The 27,205-nt window shown below is 45.1% G+C and overlaps 1 protein-coding gene across 1 annotated transcript in view; it reads left to right on the top strand.

Annotated features, from left to right (window-relative positions):
* DCAF5 (DDB1 and CUL4 associated factor 5) overlaps positions 1-27,205 on the top strand; it is a 188,779-nt gene that overhangs the window by 41,541 nt on the left and 120,033 nt on the right. The window contains exons 3-5 of the mRNA XM_029598805.1: positions 3,966-4,002; positions 5,525-5,664; positions 6,060-6,189. Coding sequence (XP_029454665.1) covers positions 3,966-4,002; positions 5,525-5,664; positions 6,060-6,189 — 307 coding nt within the window. The remainder of the gene's footprint in view (positions 1-3,965; positions 4,003-5,524; positions 5,665-6,059; positions 6,190-27,205) is intronic.

Below are 27,205 nucleotides of genomic sequence, written 5' to 3' on the forward strand. Positions count from 1 at the left end.
TGCCAGTATCTCCATGGGGGATGATCGTGGCACTCACTGGGCCTTGTGATGATCACTACTAGTAACAATGATGTGATAACACCAGTAGTAACACAACACACTGGGTTTAACGCCATTTGATAAAACATGTTAAAGCTGGTCATTAACGCATATTAACACATTAATGCTTGGAATATTGGCTTTTAGTGTTGAAATGTTATAAGCAGCTGTTCTCATGCCAGCAAGAGTCACAAATTACCCAACGCTGATTGCTCCTAATAGGCCACGTTGGTTCTGATGTTAGAAATGAGGGAGGTTTAGGGATATTACAGGGATTCTGCTTGAAAATTTAAAAAAAATGTTGATTTAGTTCAAGTATTTTGTACAGGATGAGAATTGCTGCTTACTGTATTTACTTTTGAAATAGAGGGTGCAGCCTTCTTTTTCAACTCATTTTCCAGGTATGCAATCTTTCTGTCATTGAAAAATAGAAATGCAACTTTGATCCTTTCCCTTAGTCACAAAATGGGAGAAAAGGCTTTCTGAATCAAGCCCTTTGTGCTGAAATACTGTATGTGTCAACTGATAACACTGCATTACCTCTTTAGCCAGGAAATAAATGTAGGGAAAATTTAGAACAGTACTATTTGATCCTGAACTACAGCAACAATTTTAATCCTAGCTGGATCATTTTCCTTAATCATAATTTGTATTAATTATCTCAAATGGAACTAAATTACGTTGATGCTGTTGTCCTCTAGAATTTAAGCATTTTTGGCATATTTAATAAGCATCTTTCTTGCTAGAATGATGCAGTGTTTTATTTCAAGTAAATATTACAAGAACAGAATATTCCAATGCATTACAATCATCCTGATTGATTGGGCAAAATGGCAATAATTCCCCAGAAAAGCCTCAAACCTCATTGGAACTAGCCTTTGAAAAAGTCCTAGGAACACAATCAATCATTCATTTTATAGATCTTAAAATAGTAATAGTCCTTTCAGGGCAAGGCTTCAGTTTAGGCCTTAAACTCCTGCAGTTGGTGCCCATCCGTTGGCAGTTACTGCTTAATTTAGTTTTGACCCTTTGCAAATCACCTTTGCTTGCACATGTGTCTTAACAGTCATAATACCAATCATGTAGGTGGTGTTGAGAGCAAACCAATCTATTTATATAAACCCCCCAATAGGAAATGCATGTTTGAAGTTTGTCCTACTTAGTCACTTCCTCCACTCTAGATTTAAAATTTGTTAGGATCTGCGGGCAGTGCTTGCCTCCCACCAACAGGGGCCCTCAGTAAGCCATGTTCCCTGCCTCTTGGAGGTCTGCTGGCAGCCATGCTTTGTACTGCCACAGGTTAAAATCCTGCCTCACAGGGACTACTGCGTCTCTGCTTGGAGTTCTTCTGTGTTCCTTGTTGTGGCCTCTGTTACTCTTTTCAAGCCTTGTAATCTGTGTATCTGGTCTGGTATTGGCCCAAGTTTGTGGCGTTCTTGTGCCTTGTCTGTTCCTATTCTTGTCTTATATTAGCCTTAAAATTTGGCCTTTGTTTGTTGTACCCTGTCGAGGCCGTAGTTTGTGGCCCTCTGGTTTTGGTTCATGTATCCTGTTCTTGCGTCCGTCTGCCCTAGGTCTTGTGGTGCACTCATTGTCCTGTGTTTGCTTCCTTTTCCTGCAATCCAATCCTTCTCTTGTGGGTGTCTCGCTACCTGGCCTTCAAGTGCACCTCCTGTTTAAATCCTGCCAGCCACCAGAACCTGAGGGCTCAACCCGAGGGGTTGGTAGCCAGTCCATGTAGAAGATCTTGGTTCCAGTCCAGTTCCTGCTCTGCTCCAGATAGCCCACCATGCCTGGCTGTTCTGACTCCAGGAGAAATACCTGCCAGGAATGACACATTGGAACCTGCACTGGGGTACCTGTGTACCTTCAGAGTATGAATACACTGGAGTGCAAGACGCTGTTCCTGCCGTATCCCCCTTGTTTTCTCCCATGCCATCTTCCCACCTGACTTCTGTAAAAGTGGGCAGGCAGTCGCAAACAACCCGACTGACCTCCCCCCCCTTAAAAGAATTCAGAGCCTCTTCTCCAGACAGTGAAACAGGGACTCCTTCCAGTAAGGAGTGGCGTGGGCGGGTGTAATTCATTATTTGTAATATAATTTGGTCCTAAAACTGAGCCTTTCTGCTGCTGTCATCAGTCAGCTTCTCTAGAAGGGACTCGCACCACCAGTTCTGAAGCTTGTATCTACTCACCCTTTTCTGAACAGCACAGTGATTATCTTTACAAAACACAATTAATGTGCAGAATTATAATCCAGTACATACTAACCACCTAATGTCAGAGATGACCTGATCTTTGACTAACAAGCCCAAAGCAGAATTAAATTGCACTAAATCTCAATATAATGGGATTGCATTTACAATAAAATGAAGACAAATGGAATAGAAAAAAAATGAAAATTGCTGTTGGTACATTAACTAGTTAAGTTATAGAATAATGATGGTAGCGTAGTTGCTGATGGTTCCTGGAGCAGATCCAAAGAGAGAGCTGGACCAGGTTCCAGTTTTGCTTCATTCAGTTTTCCCAAAATAGAATCTAGTGGCCCTCACAGAAACTTCAGCCCTGATAAACTGGATTTTCCTTTGATAAATGATAGCTTACTGGTTATGTCCCGCTTCCCCCAGTCCCCACCCTTTGTATGCTCACACATTGTTATGCCCAACCTGCTTCTTCACGTGATTGTCCATCCCTCCACCCCTCACACTGTAAGCACATGCTCTCTTCCTGCTTCTAAGGTGCTGAAGCCCCAAGGGTTGTATATTTCACTTTGATATTTTTCTGTTTTCCAGACCCATTGCCTTCCTTGCAAGGGCTTTGCAGTAAACACTGCATTTACTCAACATTTACTGCATTTACTCAGTAAACACATTTAATAAACACAGTATATTTAATAAACACATTTAATAAACACAGTATTTAATAAACACAGTACACTGAGTAAATACAGTAAACATTTACTGCATTTACTCAGTAAACACATTTAATAAACACAGTATATTTAGTAAACACATTTAATAAACACAGTAAACTGAGTAAATACAGTAAACAACATTTACTGCATTTACTCAGTAAACACAGATTTACCCAAGCACCTCCACCATTACATTTACATGCAGACCATGTCTCAGCCATCGTCCACCAAAAGATGACAAGCTGTTTTGCGTCCACCCAACCAGCTTCTTAAGCTAACAGGAAAAAAGGACTTATTTACAGATAAAAATACCTTACAGGCCAGAGAAGGCTCTTGCTTTCTTGGCTCCCCCTTATTGTATTCTGTAGCTGAGCTGTTATTCACTGAACTCTACCACAGACAGTGTTCGATTTTACAATTTTCCTGTTGTGGACGGAAGATTGAAACCCCTTCAATTAGTTTGCGGAGAAGCTCTGGAGCAAAACTGAAGATTATTGGCAGGGTGATTGTCGTGCAATTTGAATAGCTGAAGAGTTACCCTTTAAAGGAGAGGCTGGAACAGCCATATTAAAAGATGTCTAGCTTTCCATAGCAAACAGAAATGTGAAAAATAATATAGGTTTGTAGAAAAAAGGACCAGGGAACCTAGCTTTAAGTGAGGAGGCGAGGAAGTAAAGTCATCAGGCTGATATTTTTGTAAAATGAAGTAGAGCTGCTGAGGAAGAGAAGCTCATAGGCTGGGCACTGTTGACACTGTGACTGCTCTTACTTGACAGATACTTTGTTCCTTTATTCATGTGCAAGAAAGAGAATTTACGTCAGTACCATGTTAAAATATTTGTCACTGGCATTGTTGGAGTGTTCCTTCTGCGATCTAGTGCTGTTAGGCTGGAATCTTGCACCATGGAGTCACAACTGGATGTGACACAGTGACGCAAAAGGAGCGCCAACATTGCAGAGTTTTAATATAAGGGTTCTCAATAAAACGTCTATGTGCTTATTTTCTTTTTAGGAAATGACGAACAAGTTATACTTCATGATGTTGAAAGGTTTGTATATTATTAAATCTCTTTTATTTTTAGTAGGGATGTGCAGTTGTTTGAAATGACAAAGGAAATGTTGACAACATTAAAAGCAAATGAAATTTCATTTTTTTTTTCATTTTGCCCATGCTTTTGTAAATAGCATGCACTAGAAATAAAGACTACATTTTTAAAAGTAACACACACATTAAAAAAAAAAACCCTAAATGGAAAAACGACTATTTTTTTGCATGAACACCCTAGATTTTCCTTAGAAGTAGGAAATTGCTTGGATCTCAGTGATGAAAATTATTATGAAAAAATTAGTTATTTTGGGTTGGTGTATCATTGTCGAAACCTTAGGTGCTCTCTGGAAGCTTATCTGCCCTGCACTGATGAACGCTGTCCAGAATTTACAGCACTCAGCTCCCCTTCTTCTAGTAGGGTGTGCAAACAGGAAGCTTGTATTCTAGTATGTATGCGGCTTCTCCATTTGTGGCTCTCGATCTTTCACTGGGATTCATTCAAGCCATGTGGTACAGTCATGGAACGCTTGGCTCAAACTGAAATCACTCCCAGGTTTAATTTAGGGTTTTCCCTGTGATTGTAGTAAAACTAAAATGCCTCAGATTCTCAGGTAATGTCAGCGTAACTGACAGTACCATTTGAAGTTTAAAAAAAAACTTCATTACGATGTGGTTTTGCAATCTTGTATCTCATTAATGTTCCTATAGGCATTTCCTCTTGTTGCCCACCCTGATGTTTTTTGTGGTTGATTACCACTGGTCTAGATTGGCTATCAAGAGGGAATTGTGTTGTGAGTGGACTGCTGTTCTTCCTCTCGCTTACACCCAGCTTGAGAGTCCCAGCTACTTGTGGCGTGCCCTTGGCCTTCTAAATTCTAGAAGGTCAATATTGAGCTGCAGAGTGGCTAGTTAAGCTAGCTGGATAAAGCTATCCGGCTAACTTAACGGGCTGTGCCACTGAATATCCCTGGCTATCTTTAAAGTCCGCCAGTTATTTTTATTTATTTATTTGCAAGATTTCTATAGCGCAATCTTACTACTCTTGTGTTCAAAGCAGTTTGCAACATTCATAAAAATAACACAATAATACAGTCTCTTAAAAAGTACAATCATTAAAACAGTATCCTCCAACTGACTGGCAGGGGTTGAAGACTGGAACTGTTGGTCCTCCTATAGGCTGACCAGAGTTAGCCGCATAACTTATGTGGCTAACTTTGACCTGCCTCGGAATGCCTCTGACTTATGTGCCTAAATCCTAGGTGCACATCTCAGTGTGCACCTAGAATTTAGGCGACTGTGGTGTTGAATATCCCTGGCTGGCCATTTAGACTGATAACTTTTCAGTTATCCATCTAAATAGCTTTTGAATATTGACCTCTAGCTTTTTACTGATGGGGAAATATGCTTTTCATAATCAGTCACCTAAAGGGAGGCAAACAATTACTTACACACTCGCTATCAAGAAATAGAAACTTGACTCCAAAGAAAAACTCAGCATTTGGTTCATTTTGTTTTTCATCCAGTGGTGAGACCTTGGACGTCTTTGCCCATGAGAATGCTGTGTATGGTCTCTCAGTCAGTCCAGTCAATGACAACGTCTTTGCAAGTTCATCCGATGATGGCCGAGTTCTTATTTGGGACATACGAGAGTCTCCTCATGGAGGTAAGACTATTCATTGCAAATTGTGATATTCCCAGCCGGCAGCAGCCACCTGATTTGAAGTTGTCTTGTTGGTGTAATGCAGTACTCTTAGCTCCATGGCCTTAAACTGAGGTGTCATTGGTGGCATCTCTAGTCAAGAAATTGTTTCTCTCATGGTTATTTGCTTGAATAATTATCTTATCAGTTATAAAATGTGTTTTTATGAAGTTGTGCATTTTGCTGCTGTTGTCGTCCATTGCACTGGGATTGAAGGTGATGTGACTGACAGTGTTCATTGACATTCCTCCATTTATTGAAATTGTGTTGGGAAGTGTTGTGGCCAAATCTTTACAGCAGACTAGATGTGAATATCCTTTGTCTGGTCTCTAATGTGTCTTTAATTGTGCTCTCAACAGATCCCTTCTGCTTGGCAAACTACCCATCAGCCTTTCATAGTGTGATGTTTAATCCAGTGGAGCCCAGACTATTGGCCACAGCCAACTCCAAAGAGGGAGTGGGGCTCTGGGATATCCGCAAGCCTCACAGGTGAGCAGCCTGCTCTCTGCTTTGAGAATGAGATTTCGGGGCCAGCTTTTCCTGTTTCTCCTGCTGCAGATGTTTGCTGTGGGAACCTTTTCTCGGGGAACCTTGGGCTCTGTCTTTTCTTCAGCCCTTCCTTCATAGCGGAATGAAAAGTAAGGCCTAACTGTCTGAGAAGTTCACTCCGTGCAGCCATTTTTACAATAAAGGGGGCATTCCCTGTAGTAAGGAAATCAAGGGGATGCTGTAGCCCTCTTTGTGGTAAATGTATGTGCCGCAAAGGATCAGCATACGCTTACTCTGACTGTCAGAGTGCTGAATTATAGAGTCACATTCATATTACCTTCTTTTAAATCTAATTTCAATGTAACCTTTTAGGAAGTTCAGCACTTTGAAAGTTTTGCATGAGTTACTGTGCAGTGGGATGCTACATTGTACAAACATGGGATAATTTTATAACAAGTCATGGAATTTATGCTTTGCCAAACGCATAAGTTACGGCAGTTTTTAAAGCAAACTTATGCCTATAAGTTCGCTTTGAAAATGTATCCAAAATAATGCCAGTCTGCACAAAGTTATACTTGCTCTTTGCAGAATGTTACTTGTATGAGTTATTTTATGTGAAGATTTTCTAAAATCATGTGTGTGCATACATCTCAACTCTGCCTTTCTCACCCCTCCCAGAAGGCCTATTTCTTTTGTGCTCATAAATGTATGCGTGAAATCGGGTTGTGTGCATTCACTCCATATGTGCCAGTCCCATGCATTGTGTTAGGAGTCCTTTGCATGCACAAACCTGTTTCGTGCATGTAAATGACTTTGAAAAGGGCCACTGTCAAGTCTGCGGAAATTTTAGATTTTGACAAGCTGATCTGCAGCAGCTAAAAACTCTTTGAGGCTCAGCCAACCCATTTGTAGCTGGCCTCCGCATGAAATGTTGTGATTTACTTCCTGATTCCACCTGTTGCTGATAATTTACGTAGAAACACAAACTATGACAGCAAATAAGCATCTTAAGACCAATCTAATCTGCCCAGTACAGTGGAACTGTAGGGGTATGATCCCATCTTCTCATTTATATCTTATGGGCATTCTTTTCTTGTTTCGGTATGTAATTTCAGCTTGTTTTAATCTTCAATATTTTACTTATGATGATGTTGAGAGATTGGTGGAGCAGGTTGATTAGCCATATTATGCATACTGGCTTCCCCACACAGACCAATGCAAAGATATTCTGCAAATGGGTGTGTTTTTGTGCATACTCTTACCAGATTGAACCTCAGTCGTACACCAGGATATGTTGGATACAAACTCAATTGAAGGCTGGCTGCTGGGGTGGATATGAGGCCTATGTCCATGCCATCCTGAATGTGCCGATCTTCTCTCATCTTGGGAGGGTATTGCCAGCATTTCATAGACATAAAGCTTGAGCAGTTGCTTGTAGGGTTTTGGTGCCGTTCTTGAGAGTTGGTCATATAGATAGGTGTCTTCTAGTTTTGGCATGATTAAGGCAGCATTCTCTTGGTGCATCACAGCTTCCATTGTTTGGAAGTAGATGGCATTACCAAATGAGTTATTTTTGTAGTGTGTGTTTTGTGAGTTGAGTCCTGGTGCTTTTTGGATAAATCTCTTCTATTCCATTGTTATATGAATGTTGGTATACAGGGATGCCACATGCTTAGCAGCTGAAATTATTCCTTCCGATACAGGACCAACAATTTTGTTTGTTTAATAAGTAAGCAATATGTATATAACTAGATGTCTTCTATCTTAGTTTTAAGAATGGCAATGCAAGGAGACAGTGTAAACAGCTCCTGGCAGGGGTCCTCCTTGAAGACTTTGTGGTAGGGTGGCTTCTGAACTTTTTTTTGCCAGTACAGAAATTTACAACACTTGCCATTGCATTTGTACCTGGCCTTATCTACCTATGGCCCAAGCTGCCACTAAGGTTGCCAGAGCTCCTGCCCAACATCTGCGGGAGATGGCAAGGGTTTTTTCGAGCAGCTGGTAAATTTCTGGGCAGTTGACAACCTTGTCTGCCACACTTTCCTCCTTCCTCACAATGTTAGCAGTATCTTGGCCTGGATCATGGCAGCGCAGCTTCTGAACCCAGGCCTGCTACATCAGCCATCTCTTGGTCCTAGAATGCGGAGCTTCCAATTGAGCTGGATTCCCAGTGGAGAGGAAAGAAAATTGCTGAGCGAGAGAAATTGCCACAGCCTGCTATTTTACTCCATATGCAAAGCTTTCACTACTTGAGTCCTGAAAACTCCTTCTCAGGCATTTCTTAGTAGAACAAGGTTAATATCATCTCTACCTAACTCCTTCATTGGTTTTTCTTCAGCAGGTGGTGTTTTGGTAGGCTGGCCCCTTTCTGAAATAAAGATCAACCAAACAAATACAGAAGGTGGTAACCTTTTTATTGGGCTGACTTAATACAGCTTTGGCTAGCTTGTGAGAGCTGTTCAGTAGAAGCCAAGAACTTTTGCGTTTGTGGGCTGTTGTAATAACACAAACCAGTAGATGGCATATGGAGTCTGCTTATATCACAGAAGCCATATGTCTGTTTGACTACATGGAAATAAAAGGTTAACAAAGACATCTCTAAGGTGATATTTTTTTTATTGGAGTAATTTAATGCATTTCTTGACTAGCTTTCGGGAGCTAATACCCTCTTAGGTCAGAATAGAATAAGTAAAAATGATGTTACCAGAAAATGTATGTGAATTATAAAAGGAAGGAATGGGGGGGGGGGGGGGGGATTTGATGGGTGATCAGAAGGTGACAGGCGGTATAATTGTATGGCTTGTGTAATGGGTTAAGAAACTCAAGGCTTTGAGTCCTTTATTATCATTTCAAATGTGTCTGATCATCAATAGCAAATAAGTAATGTGCAGCATTGGTATGCAGTATAAGATGAAGAGCAAGTGAGCATGTTCAGGTTTGAGTATGTAGAATTCCAGTGTGTGTGTCCTCTAACTACATGGGTGTTAGGGTTCTTTGCTTTGGGCTGAAGAAAATCTCACTTGCTTAAGCCAATAATTCATCTTGATTAAGGCTGAAACACTAATAAGAAGGATGAAGTGTGATTAAATGAGAAAAATAAAGTAAGGTGTAAAATCAGCTTCTGAAGAGGCCTGCAATGGTGGAGTATACCAAGTCCATGCACAGAGAATGAAGACGCACACCGCAAAACAAGGGAATCCAGCATGACATGCAGGATTCAGTGTAAAAGAAACCAGCATCGCAGATGTGGTCTGCAGTATCTAACAAGTAGAATATCCATCATTCTAAATAGCCTCTCTCTACCTAGATCTCCATTCAAATGGAAAGTTGCTCTGACAGCTTGCAGCAATGCAGATTTGATTGTGCCATGCATAGATTTGTGGACCGGAAATAACCCTCCTTTGATTACTCTGCGGTCTCGGAAAGTGCAAAGGTCTGGTCTCCTTCCAAGGGCCTACAAGTCCCCAGCTTCTGTAGAAATCGCATTCCTAGCCATTTCAAAGTAATTGTGACCTCGGTACGTTCTAATAAGCCTCTGGTTTATTTAATTGATTTATAAATTGCCTCTCAAGTTATTCCTAGGTAATGTACCTGTGGAATACTCATCATAATTATATATAAAAGAAATGTTAAAGACACAGTCTTAGAATAAATAAAATCATCAAAGACCACAGACTAAAAACAACAAAATGCCAGCATATTACATTCATACTTGCATGTTCAATGAGATGTCAAATGTAACTGTGTTGGGTACACCAAAATAATTCTGTTAATAGACTGGCAAAAATACCAACTAATCATGTCTTTTAACAACATCACATACATAATCAATACCTGCCATCAGTGCATTTACAATAACAATTTAAAACACTAAGGTGATCAATAGTGCCAATAAAAACTGTTTGGCAAGGCTCATTTGCATTCAAAGCCAGCCTAAAGAAATAGCCCTTCACCTTTTTTTCGCTCACATAGCCAGAGCATTTTAACCCAAGGGACTTCCAACAAGTTTTTATCTTGAGATCTTAAAGTTCAATCTGGAGTGTAAATCTTAAATAAAGCTCTAATCGAAACAAGGTCCACAGCATGTAACACTTTAAAAACTAGTAACAGCATCTTGAACTTTAATGCCACTAAATCGAGACTAAAAAGTATGTAGATTGAATAATATACTGCTATTCCTGATTAAAGCTTTTGGTTTTAAATAACCTTTTTCACATTCTAAGCTGCTTTCTTGTATCCTAATGGCTGCCATGTTTGGGAGAGAATCCCAAACATGACTTGATCCATTGCAGTATCTGATTCGTTCACTTGTGTAATGTAATTGTTGACATCTCTGTCTTCTTAATAGAAACATAGAAACATAGAATTGCATAGAATTGCATGTCTTCTACATGCAATTGTATGCAGCGTGTGGTGAAAAAATGCAAAGTGTAATCTGAAGAGCTGGATTTTTTGTATTTGGCTGGGCACTTCAGTTCTCTTTTAGAGGAAACGATTCTGGGTTTCTTGTAAACCAACTTCGCCTGCCTCTGTTGCGCTGCCTTGAAGTCAGAAGTTTGCTGGTTGGAATCCTCAGCATCTTTATAGCAATGAAATTATTTCCAGATGTATCCTAGGGCTTTTCAGCCTCCTGCAGCCCAGTGTCACAAGGTGACATGACCTGCCACAAGACAACTGGGTGGAGAGACAAGGGGCAAACTCATGTTAACAGATTCTCCCCAGGAGATTACAGTGAACCTTGGGTCTCAGTTGTGTAAAAGAAATCCTCCTGTACTGTGGAAGATTGTTTAAAACATTAGCTATTATGTGCGTGAGTGATTGTAAAAATATTTCTGGTTTCTGTACAGAATTAAACTGGTCTGGAGGGGACTGGCTTGCTGTTCATTTACTTCAGCCAGAGTAGATCTTGGAGAAACACCAAAGCACTCAGCAGGGTTAAAGAAAGACTTCAGAACTCTGCATCTTTCCTTACTCTGATCTGAAGGTCTGTTTTCTGCATGTGATGATAGGAAACCCCCACTAAAGGAAGTAGGGCATAAAATATCACTATATCACATTTTGTGGAAGGGGAACAAAGTTCTTTTTTTCTCTACTCTATTCCTAAATGCCACCATCTCTCCCCTCTCTCCTCCCCTTATTGGCAGTGCAGAGTGCTAGCTGCCAAGTTGGCCTGTTCCTTTATTGTAGTTACATGATCAAACCATTCTGCTGAGTCTCTGTTCCTTCAGCTTTCTTTCTTGCTGTGCCATAATTGTAAACAAATATTAGTCACCACGTTAAGCATTTTCACTAAAAATAATAGTACAAAGAAGCAGTTGAAAAGCTAAACAAAAAAGAAGTAAGGTGTGTCAGAGTAGGTGCTAACAGATATTGCTAATGTAAGATTTAGCTTTCAGAAATGCAGATTTTCTCCCAAGACATTCTTGAAATCCTCTGTAGTCTCTGCTGCTTGACTAGCTGGAGGTAACCTCCTAGAAAAGCATGGATGGTCAAGAGTGTAAGGATTTACTGACTTTTGTGACCAGCACTTTTTTTTAAAACTACTATTAAAAGGCTCTCTGAAAAGCAGGGCCTGGCATTGACCCATATACTCATAAACTCCAACCTTCCTGCCTGCCTTTGGGGTGATATCTTTTCAATGCATATTAATAAATGAGGTTGTCCAAGGACAAACAGGATGGTAGTCCTCTCACATGGGTGACATCATCAGATGGAGCCTGGCACGGAAAAGTTTTGTCAAAATTTCTAGAAACTTTGACAGGCACACTGAGCATGCCCAGCATGCCGTCAACCACGCGTCCATGCGGGCTTCCTCTCCAGTTTCTTCTTTTCTGCGGAGCTATCGCCACACGGTTTTCAGAGCTTGCGCTTCTTTTTGGGTTTTTGCTACCTTGAAGTACTTTCTCTTTTCACGAGTCATGTAGGGTCCCTCACTCTCCTTGGGCAGTGATCTGTAAATGTTTCGTGCCCTCATGGTCGATTGCTGATGGCTTCCCACTCCGGTGCCCACCAACCATGAATCGAGCACAACGCTCTTTTTTTCTATGGCATCGACCGGCTTCCGCTGGTGCCCCCAGTACCCCCGGACTATGTCCATCACAGACCTCCCACGAGGTATGCGTCCTCTGCCTGGGGGCTGATGTCTGCGGCTGAGATCTCTGTACTCAGATGACCCCCAAGTGTCGTCTGGTCCATTTTGACAAAATGGAAAAGCTTTTCGGATTCAAGCGGTTGGATCCGTCCTCAATGTTGGGGAACTCCACCCCGCTTGGTGAGGATCCCCCGGCCCCAACTCTGTCAGGTTCACCTCCTCTTGCTCTGCCTGGCCCCGAACTAGGCGCAGAGGACCGTCTGCTATCCCTGTCATCCCATTCTCGGTTGGGCTCCTCGACATCGCCATTGCTACCAAGCAAGGACCGTGGTAATCATTGAGAGAGGTTGAAAAAACACCGTCATCGATCCTCCTCTTCATCGAAACCAGACCATGAGAAGGCATCGACCTCTGTGCCTCCCACGAAGCAGTCGAGGGTGGAGGAGATCCTTCCCTCTGACCCTGCCAATGCCTCCAGGCGGCCTCCACTGACACCAATGGAGGGATCGGTTCCCCTCATTCCAGAGGATGCTCTGATTCCACCGGCTCCTCCTCAGGCTGTTCTGTCCTCAGCGGCTTTTGAGGAGGTGTTAGAGAGACACGTGTCATTGGTGGTCAGCCGGGTCCTGCAGGGCCTCAAGTCTCCGGTTCCCCAGGTACCGCCTCTACCACAAGAGCCTGCTCCTCTGGTGCTTGTGCCTTTGCTAGAGCGGCTCGACATGCTGATTGGTATCTTGCCAATGCAGCCATCTCCGGTGCCCCAAGCCTCTTGACAGCCAATGGATGCACCGCTGCCACCACCACCAGTTCCCATATCGGTAAGCGACTCCGCCGATGAGGAAGGGCCATCGGGCTTGATGGCAGCCAGGAGACGCATAGTGCCAGCTCTCTCAGTGCCTTTGGGATCGGTTCCACCAATACCTTTGGTGCCACCGATCCTGCCAACACCGTTGGATCCTTTGCTACTCTCACAGCCTCAAGGCCCGTCAATGCCTCCGGTGCCCTTGAGGGCTATGCCATACCCTCTGATGGGCCTTCGAACCCACCGCATTCCCAGAGGGTTGCAGTGAAGGGGAAGCCTCTATGATCCCTGTGAGGGGGAGGCATCTGTATCCTCAAACAAGGACTTGGAAGATTTGCCTTCCGCTCCTTCTCCACCAGAGGAACAATGACGATTTCCTTCTGAGGACCTCTCTTTCACGGGATTCGTCAAGGCCATGGTAGAATTGGTGCCCTTCCAATTGTTAACCGAGTAGGACTCCAAGCATAAAATGCTTGAGATTCTGCAATTCATGGATGTCCCAAAAGATGTGGCGGTGGTGCCAGTCCATGACATTTTCAAGTAACTGGTGGATCCGCCTGTGGGAACATCCGATCTCGGTACTGCCAGTTAACTGAAAGACGGACGCATTATACCTGGTTCAGCCGTCCACTGGTTTTGACCGCCATCAATTCCCCCACCAGTCGGTGATGGTAGAATCAGCCCTGAAAAAGGCTAAAAGGATCTGTACCCATGCCTCCGCCCCTTCAGGTCATGAGCACAAAGCTCTTGATGTGTTGGGGCACCGGGTGTTTCAGGGCGCCATGCTCATTGCCCACATAGTTTGCTACCAGCTTTACATGGGATGGTATTCCCGGAACCTGTGGAAGCAGGCCCTGGAATTTAGTGACAGTCTGCCTCTACAGTTCCAGGAGGACTTTCAATCCATTGTCCAACAGGGCCTGGAGTGTGATAAGCGCGAGATTCACTCGGCTTATGATGTTTTCGAGACAGCCATGAGAACTGCCAGAGCGGGCATTGGAGCACGATTGACAGCATGACTGCGTACCTCCGACATGCGCCCTGAGGTCCAAGATCGTCTGGCTGACTTTCCATGTATGGAGGAGAACCTGTTTGGAAGCAGGATTAAGGAGGCTGTGGCTCAACTGAAAGACTTCCAGGAGACCCTCCAGCAGCTATCGGCTAGTACTTCCGACACTCAGCCTACCAGAAAGCCCCGACGGCAATATCCAAAATGACCTTTGTATCTGCCTCATAAATATTACCCACCCGCACCAAGGTCCAGGGCTCAAAGATCTGTCCCCAAGGCAAGACAGACAGCCTAGGCCCCCTTGGGCACCTATGGTTCTGCCGCAGAACCCTGACACGGGGTTTTGACTGGTGGCCAGGGAGCATGAGCCAGCTTTTTCCACGAGATCCAGTTCCCCCCCCCCCCCCCCAATCGGGGGTCGACTCCAGCTATTCGCAGATCAGTGGATCTCGATCACATTAGACCTCTGGGTTCTATCCATCGTCCATCAAGTTTACAGGCTGCATTTCCAGCGACTTCCACCCCGCTTCCCTCCATGTTCTCTGTGGAGAGCAGCAGGGAACTTACGGATACTTCATGTGGAACTCTCCGTCCTCATTCTTTCTCAGGCAGTTGAACCTGTTCTGCCCAGCAACGAGGCGAAGGATTCTACTCCAAGTATTTTGTAATCCCCAAGAGACGGGTGGCCGGCAGCCCATTCTGAACCTGAGAGCTCTAAACCATTTCTTGGTAAAGGAAAAGTTCATAATGGTCTTGCTGGGCATCCTGATTCCCCTTCTCAAGGCGGGAGACTGGCTCTGCTCCCTCAATCTCAGACACGTACGCCCATATCCCCATCTTTCAGGCAGATCAGCACTACCTGAGATTCAACGGCAATAATTATCAATATTGGGTTCTGCCCTTTGGCCTGGCATCTGCGCCACGGGTCTTCACCAAATGTCTGGCAGTTGTTGGTGCCCATCTTCGCGGCGGAGAGTTCAGGTTTTCCCCTATCTCGATTGGCTCATCAAGGGCAACTCCCGACAAGGGGCTCAGAGTGCCATGTGCCTCACGCTCGATACCTTGGAGACTCTGGGGTTCTTGATCAACTATCCAAAAACCCATCTCCAGCCGACTTTGCAACTAGACTTCATTGGGGTGCACCTGGACACTGTCCAAGCGAAGGCTTTCCTGCCTCGGGACAGGGCGGAGACTCTCGTGGCTCTTACTTGACATGTCTCTACTCACCAGTTCCTTCGCCTGCTGGGCCATATGGCGGCGACAGTGCATGTTACCCTATCGCTCAGCTACGCATGCACAGGGCACAATGGACATTGTGCTCTGAATGGTGTCAGGCTATGCAGGATCTGCATGCTCGTATTCTAATTTTGACACAGTTGCAGCAGTCCTTACAGTGGTGAACAATCCCCTCGAACCTGGAGCAGGGTTGCCCCTTTTGGAGTGCTCAACCCCAGGCCACACTCACCACTGACGCTTCTCAGACGGGGTGGGGACCGCAAATTCTGGGCCTCCACACCCAAGGGTTCTGGTTGGTACAGGAGTCGCGGCTCCATATCAATCTCTTGGAGTTGCAAGCGATCGGCTACACTCTGTGGGTGTTCCAAGCAATGTTCGTGAACAAAGTGGTTCTGGTTCAGACAGACAATCAAGTGGTCATGTGGCACCTGAAAAAATGGGGAGGCGGGGTTGTTCCCCCTCTGCCAGGAGACAGTCCAGGTTTGGTCATGAGCTATCGACCACGGCATCACCCTACAGGCGGTGTACCTCCTGGGGGGGTGGACAACATTCTGGCCGATGCCTTGAGCCGGATGTTCCAGCCCCACGAGTGTTCCCTCAGTCAGGAGGTAGCGAACCGTATCTTCTGCTCCTGGGGGACCCCAGACATAGACATCTTTGCCTCCTTGGAGACAGGAAGGTGCGCTGCTTCTGCTCTCTCAGCAAGAGGGGCAGGGGATTGATAGCAGATGCCTTCTCGATCCACTGGGCCACAGGGTTGCCGTACGCTTACCCTCCCCTTCCTCTCATATCCAAGACACTCCAGAAGTTGCAGCAGGATCGGGGCTCCATGATTCTGATCACCCCCTGCTGGCCCCGTCAGGTCTAGTTCCCGACTTTTCAGGACCTGGCCTCGCGTCCCCCGATCCGACCAGGGCAGGCTCCGCTACCCTAACCTGCAAGCCCTGGCTCTCACTGCTTGGATGTTGACTGGGTGACCGTGCTGGCCCATGGCCTTTCGGAAGGGGTATCTCGTGTAATTCTGGAGCCCAGAAAGCCTTCCACCAGAAAATCCTATAATCTGAAGTAGAAGCGGTTTTCATCTTGGTGCGAGGATCGTGGCCTGGACCCCCTTCTCTTGCCCACCTCCTTCACTCTTGGACTATCTGTTGTCCCTCTCTGAGTCTGGTCTGCAGACCACGTCTGTGAGGGTTCATGTCAGTGCCATCGGGGCATGCCATCAGAGTTCGGATGGTTCTGCGATTTCTTCCCATCCGCTGGTGGGCCAGTTCATGAGGGGCTTTACTACAACTAAAACCCCCCTCACCCCCCGGTGGTTTCCTGGGATCTTAACGTAGTCCTCTCGTAGCTCATGAAACCTCCGTTTGAACGATTGCATTCTTGAGATCTAAAGTACCTCTCCTGGAAGTTGATCTTCTTGGTCGCGGTTACATCAGCTCACAGGGTAGGTGATCTGCAAGCTCTGATGTCATACCTGCCTTATATGAAGTTTTGACAAGGTGGTCCTTCGGACCCACCCCAAGTTCCTTCCTAAGGTGGTTTCGGAGTTCCAGCTCAACCAGTCCATTGTGTTGCCTTTGTTTTTCCCGAGGCCTCACGCTCACCAAGGTGAACATGCTCTGTACACATTGGATTGCAAGAGGGTGCTTGCCTTTTACTTGGAACGGACAGCGCCCCACCATGTCTCCACTCACCTTTTTGTCTCCTGTGGCAGAAACAGATTAGGAGTCGCTGTCTCGAAAGAGACTCTATCCCACTGGCTAGCGGATTGCATCGCTTTCTGCTATGCACAGGCGGGTTTGCAGCTTGATGGCCACGTCAAAGCTCACTCTGTCCGGGCCATGTCGGTCTTGGTAGCCACTTGCGTGCAGTTGCCATTCAAGAGATTTGCAGATTGGCGACCTGGAGTTTCTTCCACACAATTGCCTCGTAAAGGATGACCAACAGGACAGTCGCTTTGTACAGTCTGTCCTCCATAATCTCTTCAGCCATAAAAACCCAACTCTCCCTCCATTGGCCCTGTCCTTGGGTGCAGGCCTGTTCCTGTAATTTGCTGCTGCGCCAATTGTTGTGCAAGTTGGCACGTGTTCGGAGCGGCCTGGAGCTACTTCATCACCCATGTGTGAAGACTGCCATCCTTGTCCTTGGAGAAAGCAGAATTGCTTACCTGTAACAGGTGTTCTTCAAGGACAGAAGGATGTTGGTCCTCATGAAACCCGCCCACCATCCCGCAGAGTTGGTTTTTTCGCTTGGTTTGTTGTTTTTTATTTTTCGCAAATTTTGTTATAAGACTGGAGAAGGGACCCAGTGTGGACACATGGTTAGTGGCATGCTGGACATGCTCGGTGTGCCTGTCAAAGTTTCTAGAACAAAAGTATTCCGTGCCGGGCTCCATCTGATATCACCCATGTGTGAAGACTAACATCCTGCTTTCCTTGGAGAACCCCTGTTACAGGGAAGCAACTCTGCTATTTTAAAAAATACTTCTTGAGAGCCCTTAGTTATTTTTCTGGTGAGAGAGCGCATTTTTTTAAGTCGTCCCTTGAGATACTGCATTGTTTCCTCTAGGCTAGACAGGAAGGCACAGACTGTAATGTAATGTAGCTTGAGGAAAAGTTGGTCTGATGACAAGAGGGAGGCAAGGTGGTGGCAAAATGTAACCAACAGCTTCTGCCAGACTTGTCCTTAGGTGTGACCTTTTACTAGGGATGGTGAAGATTAGGCATGAAAGAGTGTCTGAGAGAGACTGATTTGAAAATGAAATGGTACAGTGAGACTTAAAATGCTAAGAAGAAGTGTGAGAAGCATGTGCTGATAGGAAAACACATGTCTGATAGTCTTCTCTCGGCTCCACAGTGTGCACAGTCATCATGCTTCAGAAATGCAGAACTGGTGCTGGGATCTGAGGAACACTCAGTTCGTAGCAAACCACTGACTAATATATTACAGAATGCTGTCAGATCTTTTATTCCCTATTGGAAAGTGGTTAACTGGCCACTCCAGGCAGAGGGTGATTTACATTACTGCCTTCTCCATGCAGTTCTGATGTGTCTTCTTAACCACCCCTTGACTTACACTCGTACTTACTGACTCGCCCACACTTTTGAGGGCAAGGTTGACCAATTCAAGTAATTGAGAGCTATTTAGTTTTCAGGGTAGTCATAATATACAAATGAACCTGATTCTTTGGTCAAATGTTCATAAATATATTTCATGAAAATGCTTTGTTAATATCTTCCTACATTCTGCTATAATAAAACTTAGATGCAAACTCATTGACTCCCATCCTCTTCGCTATAAAGAGAAAATTAAGATATTCCTAAATAATTCTTATTATTCATTAACATTCAGAGCAGTGGTACAGACTTCTGTCATAGCGGTGTGAACTCTCTTCAGAGGCCTTTACTTCTGAGTGCTTTCCCTAGCTAGGCATGGATTCTTTTATTTCTGTGTGTCTATTAGTTTTTGAGACCATTAGAAAAGGACTTTTATGAGATCTGCCTGGTGTTTTTATTCATTTCTTTTGCCAGCAGAAAAGAAGTTGACATCCCTTGCCATGTCCTCTTTCTGACTTGCAGCTGTACTGGAGTAGCAGAGGCAGGAGAGTGAAGGAGCCAAAGAGAGAATATAGCTTAAGATGCTGTTTTCTCTGCCTGTCCATGATACTACCGCTGGTGACCTTTTTCTTTCATCCCTTTAACACAACAGACTAGATATATCATGGGCAGACTGTTGAACCCCATTTATTTATGATCTGTAGGAGCAAGGGGCACAGCTAAAAAAGGGTTAGTTCTATATTCACTGTCTTTAAGCAAGTATATTTGTCTTTTCCTGCCAGCGTCCAAGACCAGTTGCAGTATGGAAGTGGAGGTGACTAATTCCTTTGACTTCCCCGTTTTCTGTGCTTGTCTTTCACTGGGGTACCTGATGCCCAAACCATAGCTCTTGGCCTCCAAGGCTGCCTGCTGTAGAAAAGGCTGTTTAGAAATATGCAGCCTGTGCATTTTTATTTCTCTGGCTGAGAAAATAAGAGACTTGTCGCCTGTCCCATTGCGATTTACTCATTGGCACCTGAATATTGCAGAAATGGGACATGTGGATTAATAGATAGCTTGCAGTAGGAGTTTAGCAAAATGGTTGGTAACTTGAAACGTTTATTGAGTTTGTAATTGGCCAAGCCAAAGTGGGATCTTTCTAAACTGTTGAAAATATTTGCTCCTTTCTTACAATTGCCATCCATTTGTTCTTCTTAGAATTCAGATCCTCATTCTTGTCATCTTCACACACCAACCAATAGGAATGCACATTTGATAAGGTAGAAAGAGACACAAAAGTAACGTTAAAAATTCAAAGAAGAGCATTGGCAGTCATACCAAACCCGAATCTCTTTGAGTATTTATTTATTTGATTTATATTCCACCTTTCAGACACTTCAAAGCAGATTACATTCAGGTAGAGAAGAGAGCTCACAATTAGCCCATCAATCGAGAGAAGTAATTTGAAGCTGAGGGAGGTGATTGAGAGCTTGGGTGTTCTATTGGATCCCGAGCTGTTACTGGAGCCACAAATTTCATCTGGGGTCTATGGAGCTTTTGCCAGTTTGCCAATGGTTTGTCAAATGTGTCCTTTTTTTATTCCCCCCCCCCCCCCCCCCCCCCCCAAATCTTGCAACTATTTTACATTCATTGTTCTGTATCAACTTGTAACAAGCTCTGCCTCCCAAAAAACGTAGGCATGTACAATTATTGCAAAATACAGCAACTCGTGTGCTGTTTGAAAGCTGGGGACTGATCATGTTACCTCTTCCCCCTTACTAAAAAAGCTTCATTGGTTGCCTGTAGTACATAGGATTAAATACAAGATGTTTTGCCTGATATTTAGGTCACTCCATCAGGCAGACCCAAAGTATTTAACTGACCATCAGTTTGGCTGATACCAAATTAGTGTCTTCCAGGCATAGGACTTTGTGCCCATTAAGCACTAGTTCTTTGGAATGGAATGCCCTTAGAATTGTGATGGGAATTAAATTGTTTGACCCTGTGAAAGAAAAAGTATAGGCATAGCTATCTGATGAAGCTTTGGGTGAATAAGTCGTTTAAGCCATAAAATTGATTTCGAGACTGGTTGATGCTAAGCAGTGTGAGCTTAATCTCCACTGAGAATCTATCTTGAAGACTCAGATAATCTAGTTGTGATCTGCCTGGCACAATTTGGCGCTATAGGCGGAATCTACACATTTTTAAATAAATGTAATCGTTGTGTGAGGGATAATAAGGGGAACTCTTATTTATCGGGGGGGGGGGGGGGCTTGACAAGCAGAGGGATGATTGGGGAGTTTTAAACTGATGGATTATAGATGTGGAATATTTTTTAATCGAATTATTGTTTGGTACAAATGAATTGTGATTCACTTTGAGCTCTAATGATTGAATGTAAAATCAAATTTAAATAAATAACTCATTCTGTTTCTCCTCCCAGTTTCAGGTAAATGGCTTTTGAGAATCTGTCTTCCCATGCTTCCCTCCTTTTATTTTTTTCCCACCTTCTGCATCTTTCCTGGCTAATTTTTTTTTTTACTTTTTTGGCTCTTTCTGGGCATTTATATACAAGAACAAGTGTCTGTATGAATGGTGGATTTGGAAACCGCTGAGCAGATTTCACTGCAGGTCAGCCGGGTGACTAAAAGCTGGTGGGGAATTGTCATTTTGGTTCCAGGTGGTACAAAAGTACCAGTACCTGTACCTGACAGCTTCTGAGGAAGGGATTTTTAGATTAGATTGCCTGAACTCACGGCAAGTTGCATTTCAGGTACAGTAGGGTATTTCCCTGTCCCCAGAGGGCTTACAGTCTATTTTTCCCCATAGACTCAGAATGGGAGAAAAGCCTTAGTAAATCAGGCTCTAAGTTTGTACCTGAGACAATGGAGGCTCTGTGACTTGCTCAAGGTCATGAGGAGCATCGGTAGGAGAAATGGGGTTGGAACCCTGGTTAACCTGGTTTTCAGCCTGCCTTTATAACCAGTAGGCTACTTCTCCACTTTCAGCATGCACTTTTTGACTAGTTTTTCTGTTCACTTTGTTTTTTTCTTTTAACTTGTAGACAGGCATGGCCTCCCTCTGTCACTTCCATCAGGTGTCCTGTGCATCCATTTTTTCTGTATAAAATGTAAAATTTTGGAACTGAAACATCAGCTCCAGTGAATTGATTTGTAAAATCTGAGATCTGGGAACTCTAACAGCGAGCAAAAAGGAGTCCTGGGACACACTTTCAAGGCTCCCTCTGCCCCTGGCTTTTTGTGATCTTGGTTGTGACTTTATTTCCTTGTGCTTTGGGGTCTCTGTGGGAAAACAAGACATTTCTCTTAATCTGACTTCCCCAGTCAGCAAATGAAGACTAAAAAAAAAAGCTTCTGTCAGGGTTTGGTATTTATTGCTTTCATTAACTAGCATCCTTCTGCCATCAATTTATTGCACAAAAGAAAATCTGACTTCTTTTCCCATGTGTTAGCAGTGGACACTGACCTCGGGACAGATTAATTATCGACTGCTTCTGAGACATGCACAGGGGTCTGCCAAACATAAGGAGAGAAGGCAAAAGGTTTCCTAAAAGGGCGTTTCTTTCAGGCTCAGCTCTTCCTGAAAAGACAGGCTAGACTAGCTGCAGAATGGGCTGTTTTTAAATCTTGTACCTACTGGCTGCCAGCAGAGTGAATTTATTTGCACTGGTGGTGCTGATTTTTGGACTGAGAGCTGCCCATTGTTCTTCTTGACTCACTGTTTTGTTACAAGTCAACGACCATTTGCAAGTGGGGCACTCAGCTAAGGAAATGACCGCATTGCACACCACCACCACTATTTTTCTATGTGTCAAGGTTTGGGCTTGCATGTTTCAAACCCTTGGCAAGACGTTGATATCATTAAGACTGAAAGAGTGCAGAAGAGTTTATTTGCTTTAGGGCAGTGGCACCCTTGGACGCACATTAAATGTGAAAGGAGGGAAGGATATGAAACAGTAAACGCAGCTTGCTGGAAAGAGTGCCGGCCAGCCAGAGCCCTCGTCAGCTGCTGGTACTATAAACAGAAAATCTTTTTAGGCCTGTACTTTAGTGTCACAGTACTTACATGTTTTTCCATTTTAGACTCTAATCTCTGATATAAAAAAACTGGTCTAGTTATTTCTTGGTAGAGATGGGACTATTTTGGGTCATGTTACAAAAGACAGCACACAATCCATAGAGCTGGTCTATTTCCAATACCAATCTCCAAATGCATTTAATAGATCCATAAAAATAACTAAGCTACAGAGAAGGGTGACCAAAATGATAAAGGGGGTGAAATGACTCCCCTATGAGGAAAGGCTAAAGAGGTTAGGGCTGTTCAGCTTGGAGAAGAGATGGCTGGGGAGGGGGAGGGGATATAATAAATATCTGTAAAATAGAGAACTAGAAATCTATAAAAAGAGAACTAGAATGGGTAAATGTGAATCAGTTATTTACTCTTTCAGATAATACAAGGACTAGGGGGCACTCCATGAAGTTACCAAGTAGCACATTTAAGACAAATCTGAGAACATTCTTTTTCACTCAATACACAATTAAGTTCTGGAATTTGTTGCCAGAGGATGTGGTTAGGACAGTTAGTGTAGCTAGGGTTTGGGTAAATTCCTGGGGAAATCAAAAAAACTGCTATTAATCAAGTTAGCTTAGGGAATAGTCACTGCTGTGGCATTAGTAACATGGGATCTCTTTAATGTTTGAGTACTTGGCAGGTACTTGTAACCTGGATTGACATGGATGCTGGGCTTGATGGACCCTTGGTCTGACCTAGTAAGGCAAAACTTATGTTCCTATATTCTAACTAATGTGATTGGGAAATTGGTTATTATCACTTAGATTTGATTGATCAAAGAAATGTGATCAGGGATTACAGTTTTAAAAGGTTTTCCCCCCACTCCTGCCCTCTAAATTTACTTGTCTTGGGCCTCACCTATTTGTGTCATGACCAAAATTCCGCTGATCACTGCTTGGTGCACAAGTCCCCATCCCTCCTGACATTTGTGCATAGAAGAAACCTGGTGTATTCAGCACAGTTTGATCAAAATCGCTGACCTTCTGGCATTCCTTTGGAAAATTCTTGTAACTTATTTGGCAATGAACATGCAATGGAATTAGTTTGATGTTGATTGGATTGTATTTTAGTGTATAAGCTTGCTGAAATTCATAATGATGAGCCAGCTTCGCCAACTTAAGCAGCGACAGTGTGGCTGGTTAGGCCTAGGTACACCACAGAGGTGATACATTCCAGCCAGGGTCAGGAGGGAGAATTGATGTCACTATACTGGTATCCCGCCTCCCCCCCAGCCCCCACACTGGTGAATGGTGCTAAGGATCAGCGAGGGTTCCCGCAGCTGCCTGGGCATGCTGTCCATGTAGGGAGGTGGGGGAAGGAACCAGACGGCGCGAGATGAAGAAGAGGAGAGGGAGGAAGCCAAAAGGAAAAAAACGTACCACACACAGAGCCCCACTGAGGACTTCCTGCACTGGAAGGATTTCGTCGACTGGTTAGGAAGATCCCAATAAATAGAGCCGCATGAGAAGTTATTTTTGCATTCCTCACAATGATACAGCACAGTGTGATATATTGCAGTTTATACTTTATTGGTATAGTAATTCATTGATATAAAATGGCGAAATCCATTCTGGCATTATCGTGGGGTCTCTTCATGCCTTATTTAAAAACAATAGATTTGTAGCAGACATTGTGCCAGTATCTAGATTTTTCTAATGCAAATGATCCCAAAATGAGGGTCAAAGCACAGAATATTTGTGAAGAAATCCCTTATTTGACATTGTTTTTGTTGCAGCTCCCGGCTGCAGCAGTCTCCGGCCGGTTCCTCCTACCTGCTCCTCCGCTCGCCTCTGCTACTGCCTGGCGTGACTCAGTCCACGGCAGGCCAACCACAGCCTACCACATGGCCGCGAACGCCGTCCTCCGTCCGGCTGGGGCTCTCCTAGGCGCGGGCGAGAGGCCCCGCCCTTTAAAGGGGCCACGGCGGGAAAACTCGGCCCGGCCCCAGAAGATGACATCACTAAGGAGGGGTATTTAAACCCCACAGGAGCCTACAGTCCTTTGCCTTTACAACAGGTCATCTCCTCGAAGTGCTAGTTGCTGTCCAGACATCTTCATTCCTGTTCCTGCTTGATCCTGTTCCTGGTTCCATTCCTGCTTCTCCAGTCCTTGTGTTCCTGATTCCAGTCTTGGCGTTCTAGTTCCTGCTTTCCTGCCCGTACCTTCATTCCAGTCTCCAGTCTTCTCCTTGGTCCTCAGCTCCTGTGACCCTGTCTTTGGCTTGATCGCCTGGTTTGACCTCGGCTTGTCTTCTTGTCTCTGCCTGTCTGCTGCCCGTCTCGACCCTTGGTCTGGTCTCGCTCTAGCCTGTCTGCTGCCTGCCCCGGATCTTCTGCCTGGACTCCGTTCTGCTCCTTCGCTGTCAGCCCTGATCCGGATCTCTGTCCTTGCCTTCTTCATTAGCTTCACCATTGTCCTTGAGGCACCCGCACCCAAGTCCTGCTGGCCCCGGCACCCAAGGGCTCAACCTGCAGGGAATGAGGACTGGTATAGGTGAAAGTACTGTCGGGTTGTCCTTATCAGTTTCCACCTTCCGTAGACAAGATCCATTGGAGGAAATCCCTTAGAGGTCACCAGCACTCGCTCCGGCTCAAGGGTCCACAATCCTAACAGCTTGCAAAGGCCATGGACCCGGTGGACTTGTCCGGTCTACAGGCCATTCCGGGTTTGGCCCAACACTTGCAACAGCAATGCCTTGAGGTCTTGTCTGCCACGGTTGAGCGTTTAGCTAATCGTCTGGAGCCTGCTTCCGGTCCTGGGGCGGTTGCTCTTCCTCTGGTGATTCCCTCGTCACCATCCCGATCGCTACAATTGCCTGCTCCACCTCATTATGCCGGGGATCCGAAGCAATGCTGAGGGTTTTTGAACCACTGTTTCATGAGGTTCTTTCTTCAACCCATGCAGTTCCCAACGGACCAGGTCAAGACCACGTATATCCTGTTCCTGCTGGACGGCAAGGCCCTGGTATGGGCCTCCCCACTGTGGGAACGTGGAGATGCAGTGCTCGGAGACCTGTCCCGGTTCGTCCAGACTTTTCGCCAGGTGTTTGATGATCCCAGTTGCTAGTGCACTGCTGCCTCTGAACTGCTTCATTTCCGCCAGGGTTCTCGCACATTGGCAGAATTTGCAGTGGAATTCTGCACTCTGGCCTCCGATCTAGGTTGGCGGGAGGACAGCCTGCGCAGCATCTTTCTTGAGGGGCTGTCCTCATATATAAAGGATGAACTGGCTGCTTGGGAGCTCCCGGAAGAACTGGAGGCGCTAATCGACCTGGCAGGTCGGATTGACCGGCGACTTCAGCAGCGTATGAAAGAACTAAAACCGGCACGCCGAACAGTGCCACTGGCACCGACCTTCTCTCGTCCCTTGGACTCCCGCCTTCCCTGAGACTCCACCAGAACACGGGGAGCAACCCATGCAGTTGGGTCGAAGCCGTTTAACCGTGGAGGAGAAACAACACCGCAGGTCCCTCTGACTTTGCCTATACTGCGGTGGCAAGGGTCACCTGTTGGCCCAATGCCCGGAGCGTCCGGGGAAACTCTCGAGCCTAGGAGTCACCAGGGAGCTGACCCTAGGCTGCATCAATCCAGCTCCTTAATGTACAGTTCCTGTTATGCTCCAGTTTTCCGGAGGATCCTTGACGACTCTGGCCTTCATTGACTCCGGGGCTGGAGGCAACTTTATCCTGGCCGAACTGTTACGCCAACTGCAATTCCCTGTGCTACGTCGCACCCTGCCACTACTGGTCTCATCTATCCAGGGGGATCCGCTTCCTGGCCGAGTCACTCTCTGCACAGCTCTGGTGACTCTCCATACTGGAGTTCTCCACAAGGAGGAGATATCCTTCTTCATCCTAGAAAAGGCCATTCACCTGGTGGTACTGGGCCTTCCTTGGTTGCAGAAACACTCGCCTACTATCGACTGGAGGACACTCCAATCACTGCTTGGGGATCCGATTGCTTTGCAACCTGCCTACACCAGATGCCCCAACCTCAGCTCTTTTTTGCAGCCGCTATCCTTCCTCTGCCTCCACAGTATGCTGACTTCTCAGACGTATTCTCCAAGGAGGAGGCAGAGACTCTTCCGGAGCATCGCCTCTTCGATTGCGCCATTGATCTCATGCCCAACACAGTTCCGCCCCATGAACGGGTGTATCTGCTATCTATACCAGAGACTCAAGCAATGTCTCAATACATCAAAGAAAATCTTGACGGGGGATTCATTCGCCCCTCTAAGTCTCCAGCGGGCACAGGATTCTTCTTTGTAGCTAAGAAGGATAGTTTGCTAAGACCCTTCATAGACTACCGCAGGGACCGCTATCCACTCCCACTTATTCCGGAACTCTTGGATAGTCTCCAAGGAGCCAGAGTCTTTACAAAATTGGACTTGCGTGGGGCCTACAATCTGGTGCGAATAAAGCCAGGGGACGAGTGGAAGACCGTGTTCAATACGTGCGAAGGTCATTACAATACTTAGTAATGCCGTTTGGACTATGTAACGTGCCAGCAGTTTTTCAAAACCTTATGAACAAAGTCTTTAGAGATATGCTTCATAATGGAGTAATCATCTACCTTGTTGATGTTCTGATCTACTCCAAAGATCTTACCACGCACTGCACCGACATCCGTCAGGTTCTACAACGCCTAAGAGAGCATTGCCTATTCGCAAAATTAGAGAAATGCCTCTTTGAACAGGAGTCCCTGCCCTTTTTGGGCCTTTATTGTTTCCACCTCCGGCTTCCAAATGGACCC

This window comes from Rhinatrema bivittatum, chromosome 4 (genome assembly GCF_901001135.1).
Source record: "Rhinatrema bivittatum chromosome 4, aRhiBiv1.1, whole genome shotgun sequence".
NCBI lineage: Eukaryota > Metazoa > Chordata > Amphibia > Gymnophiona > Rhinatrematidae > Rhinatrema > Rhinatrema bivittatum.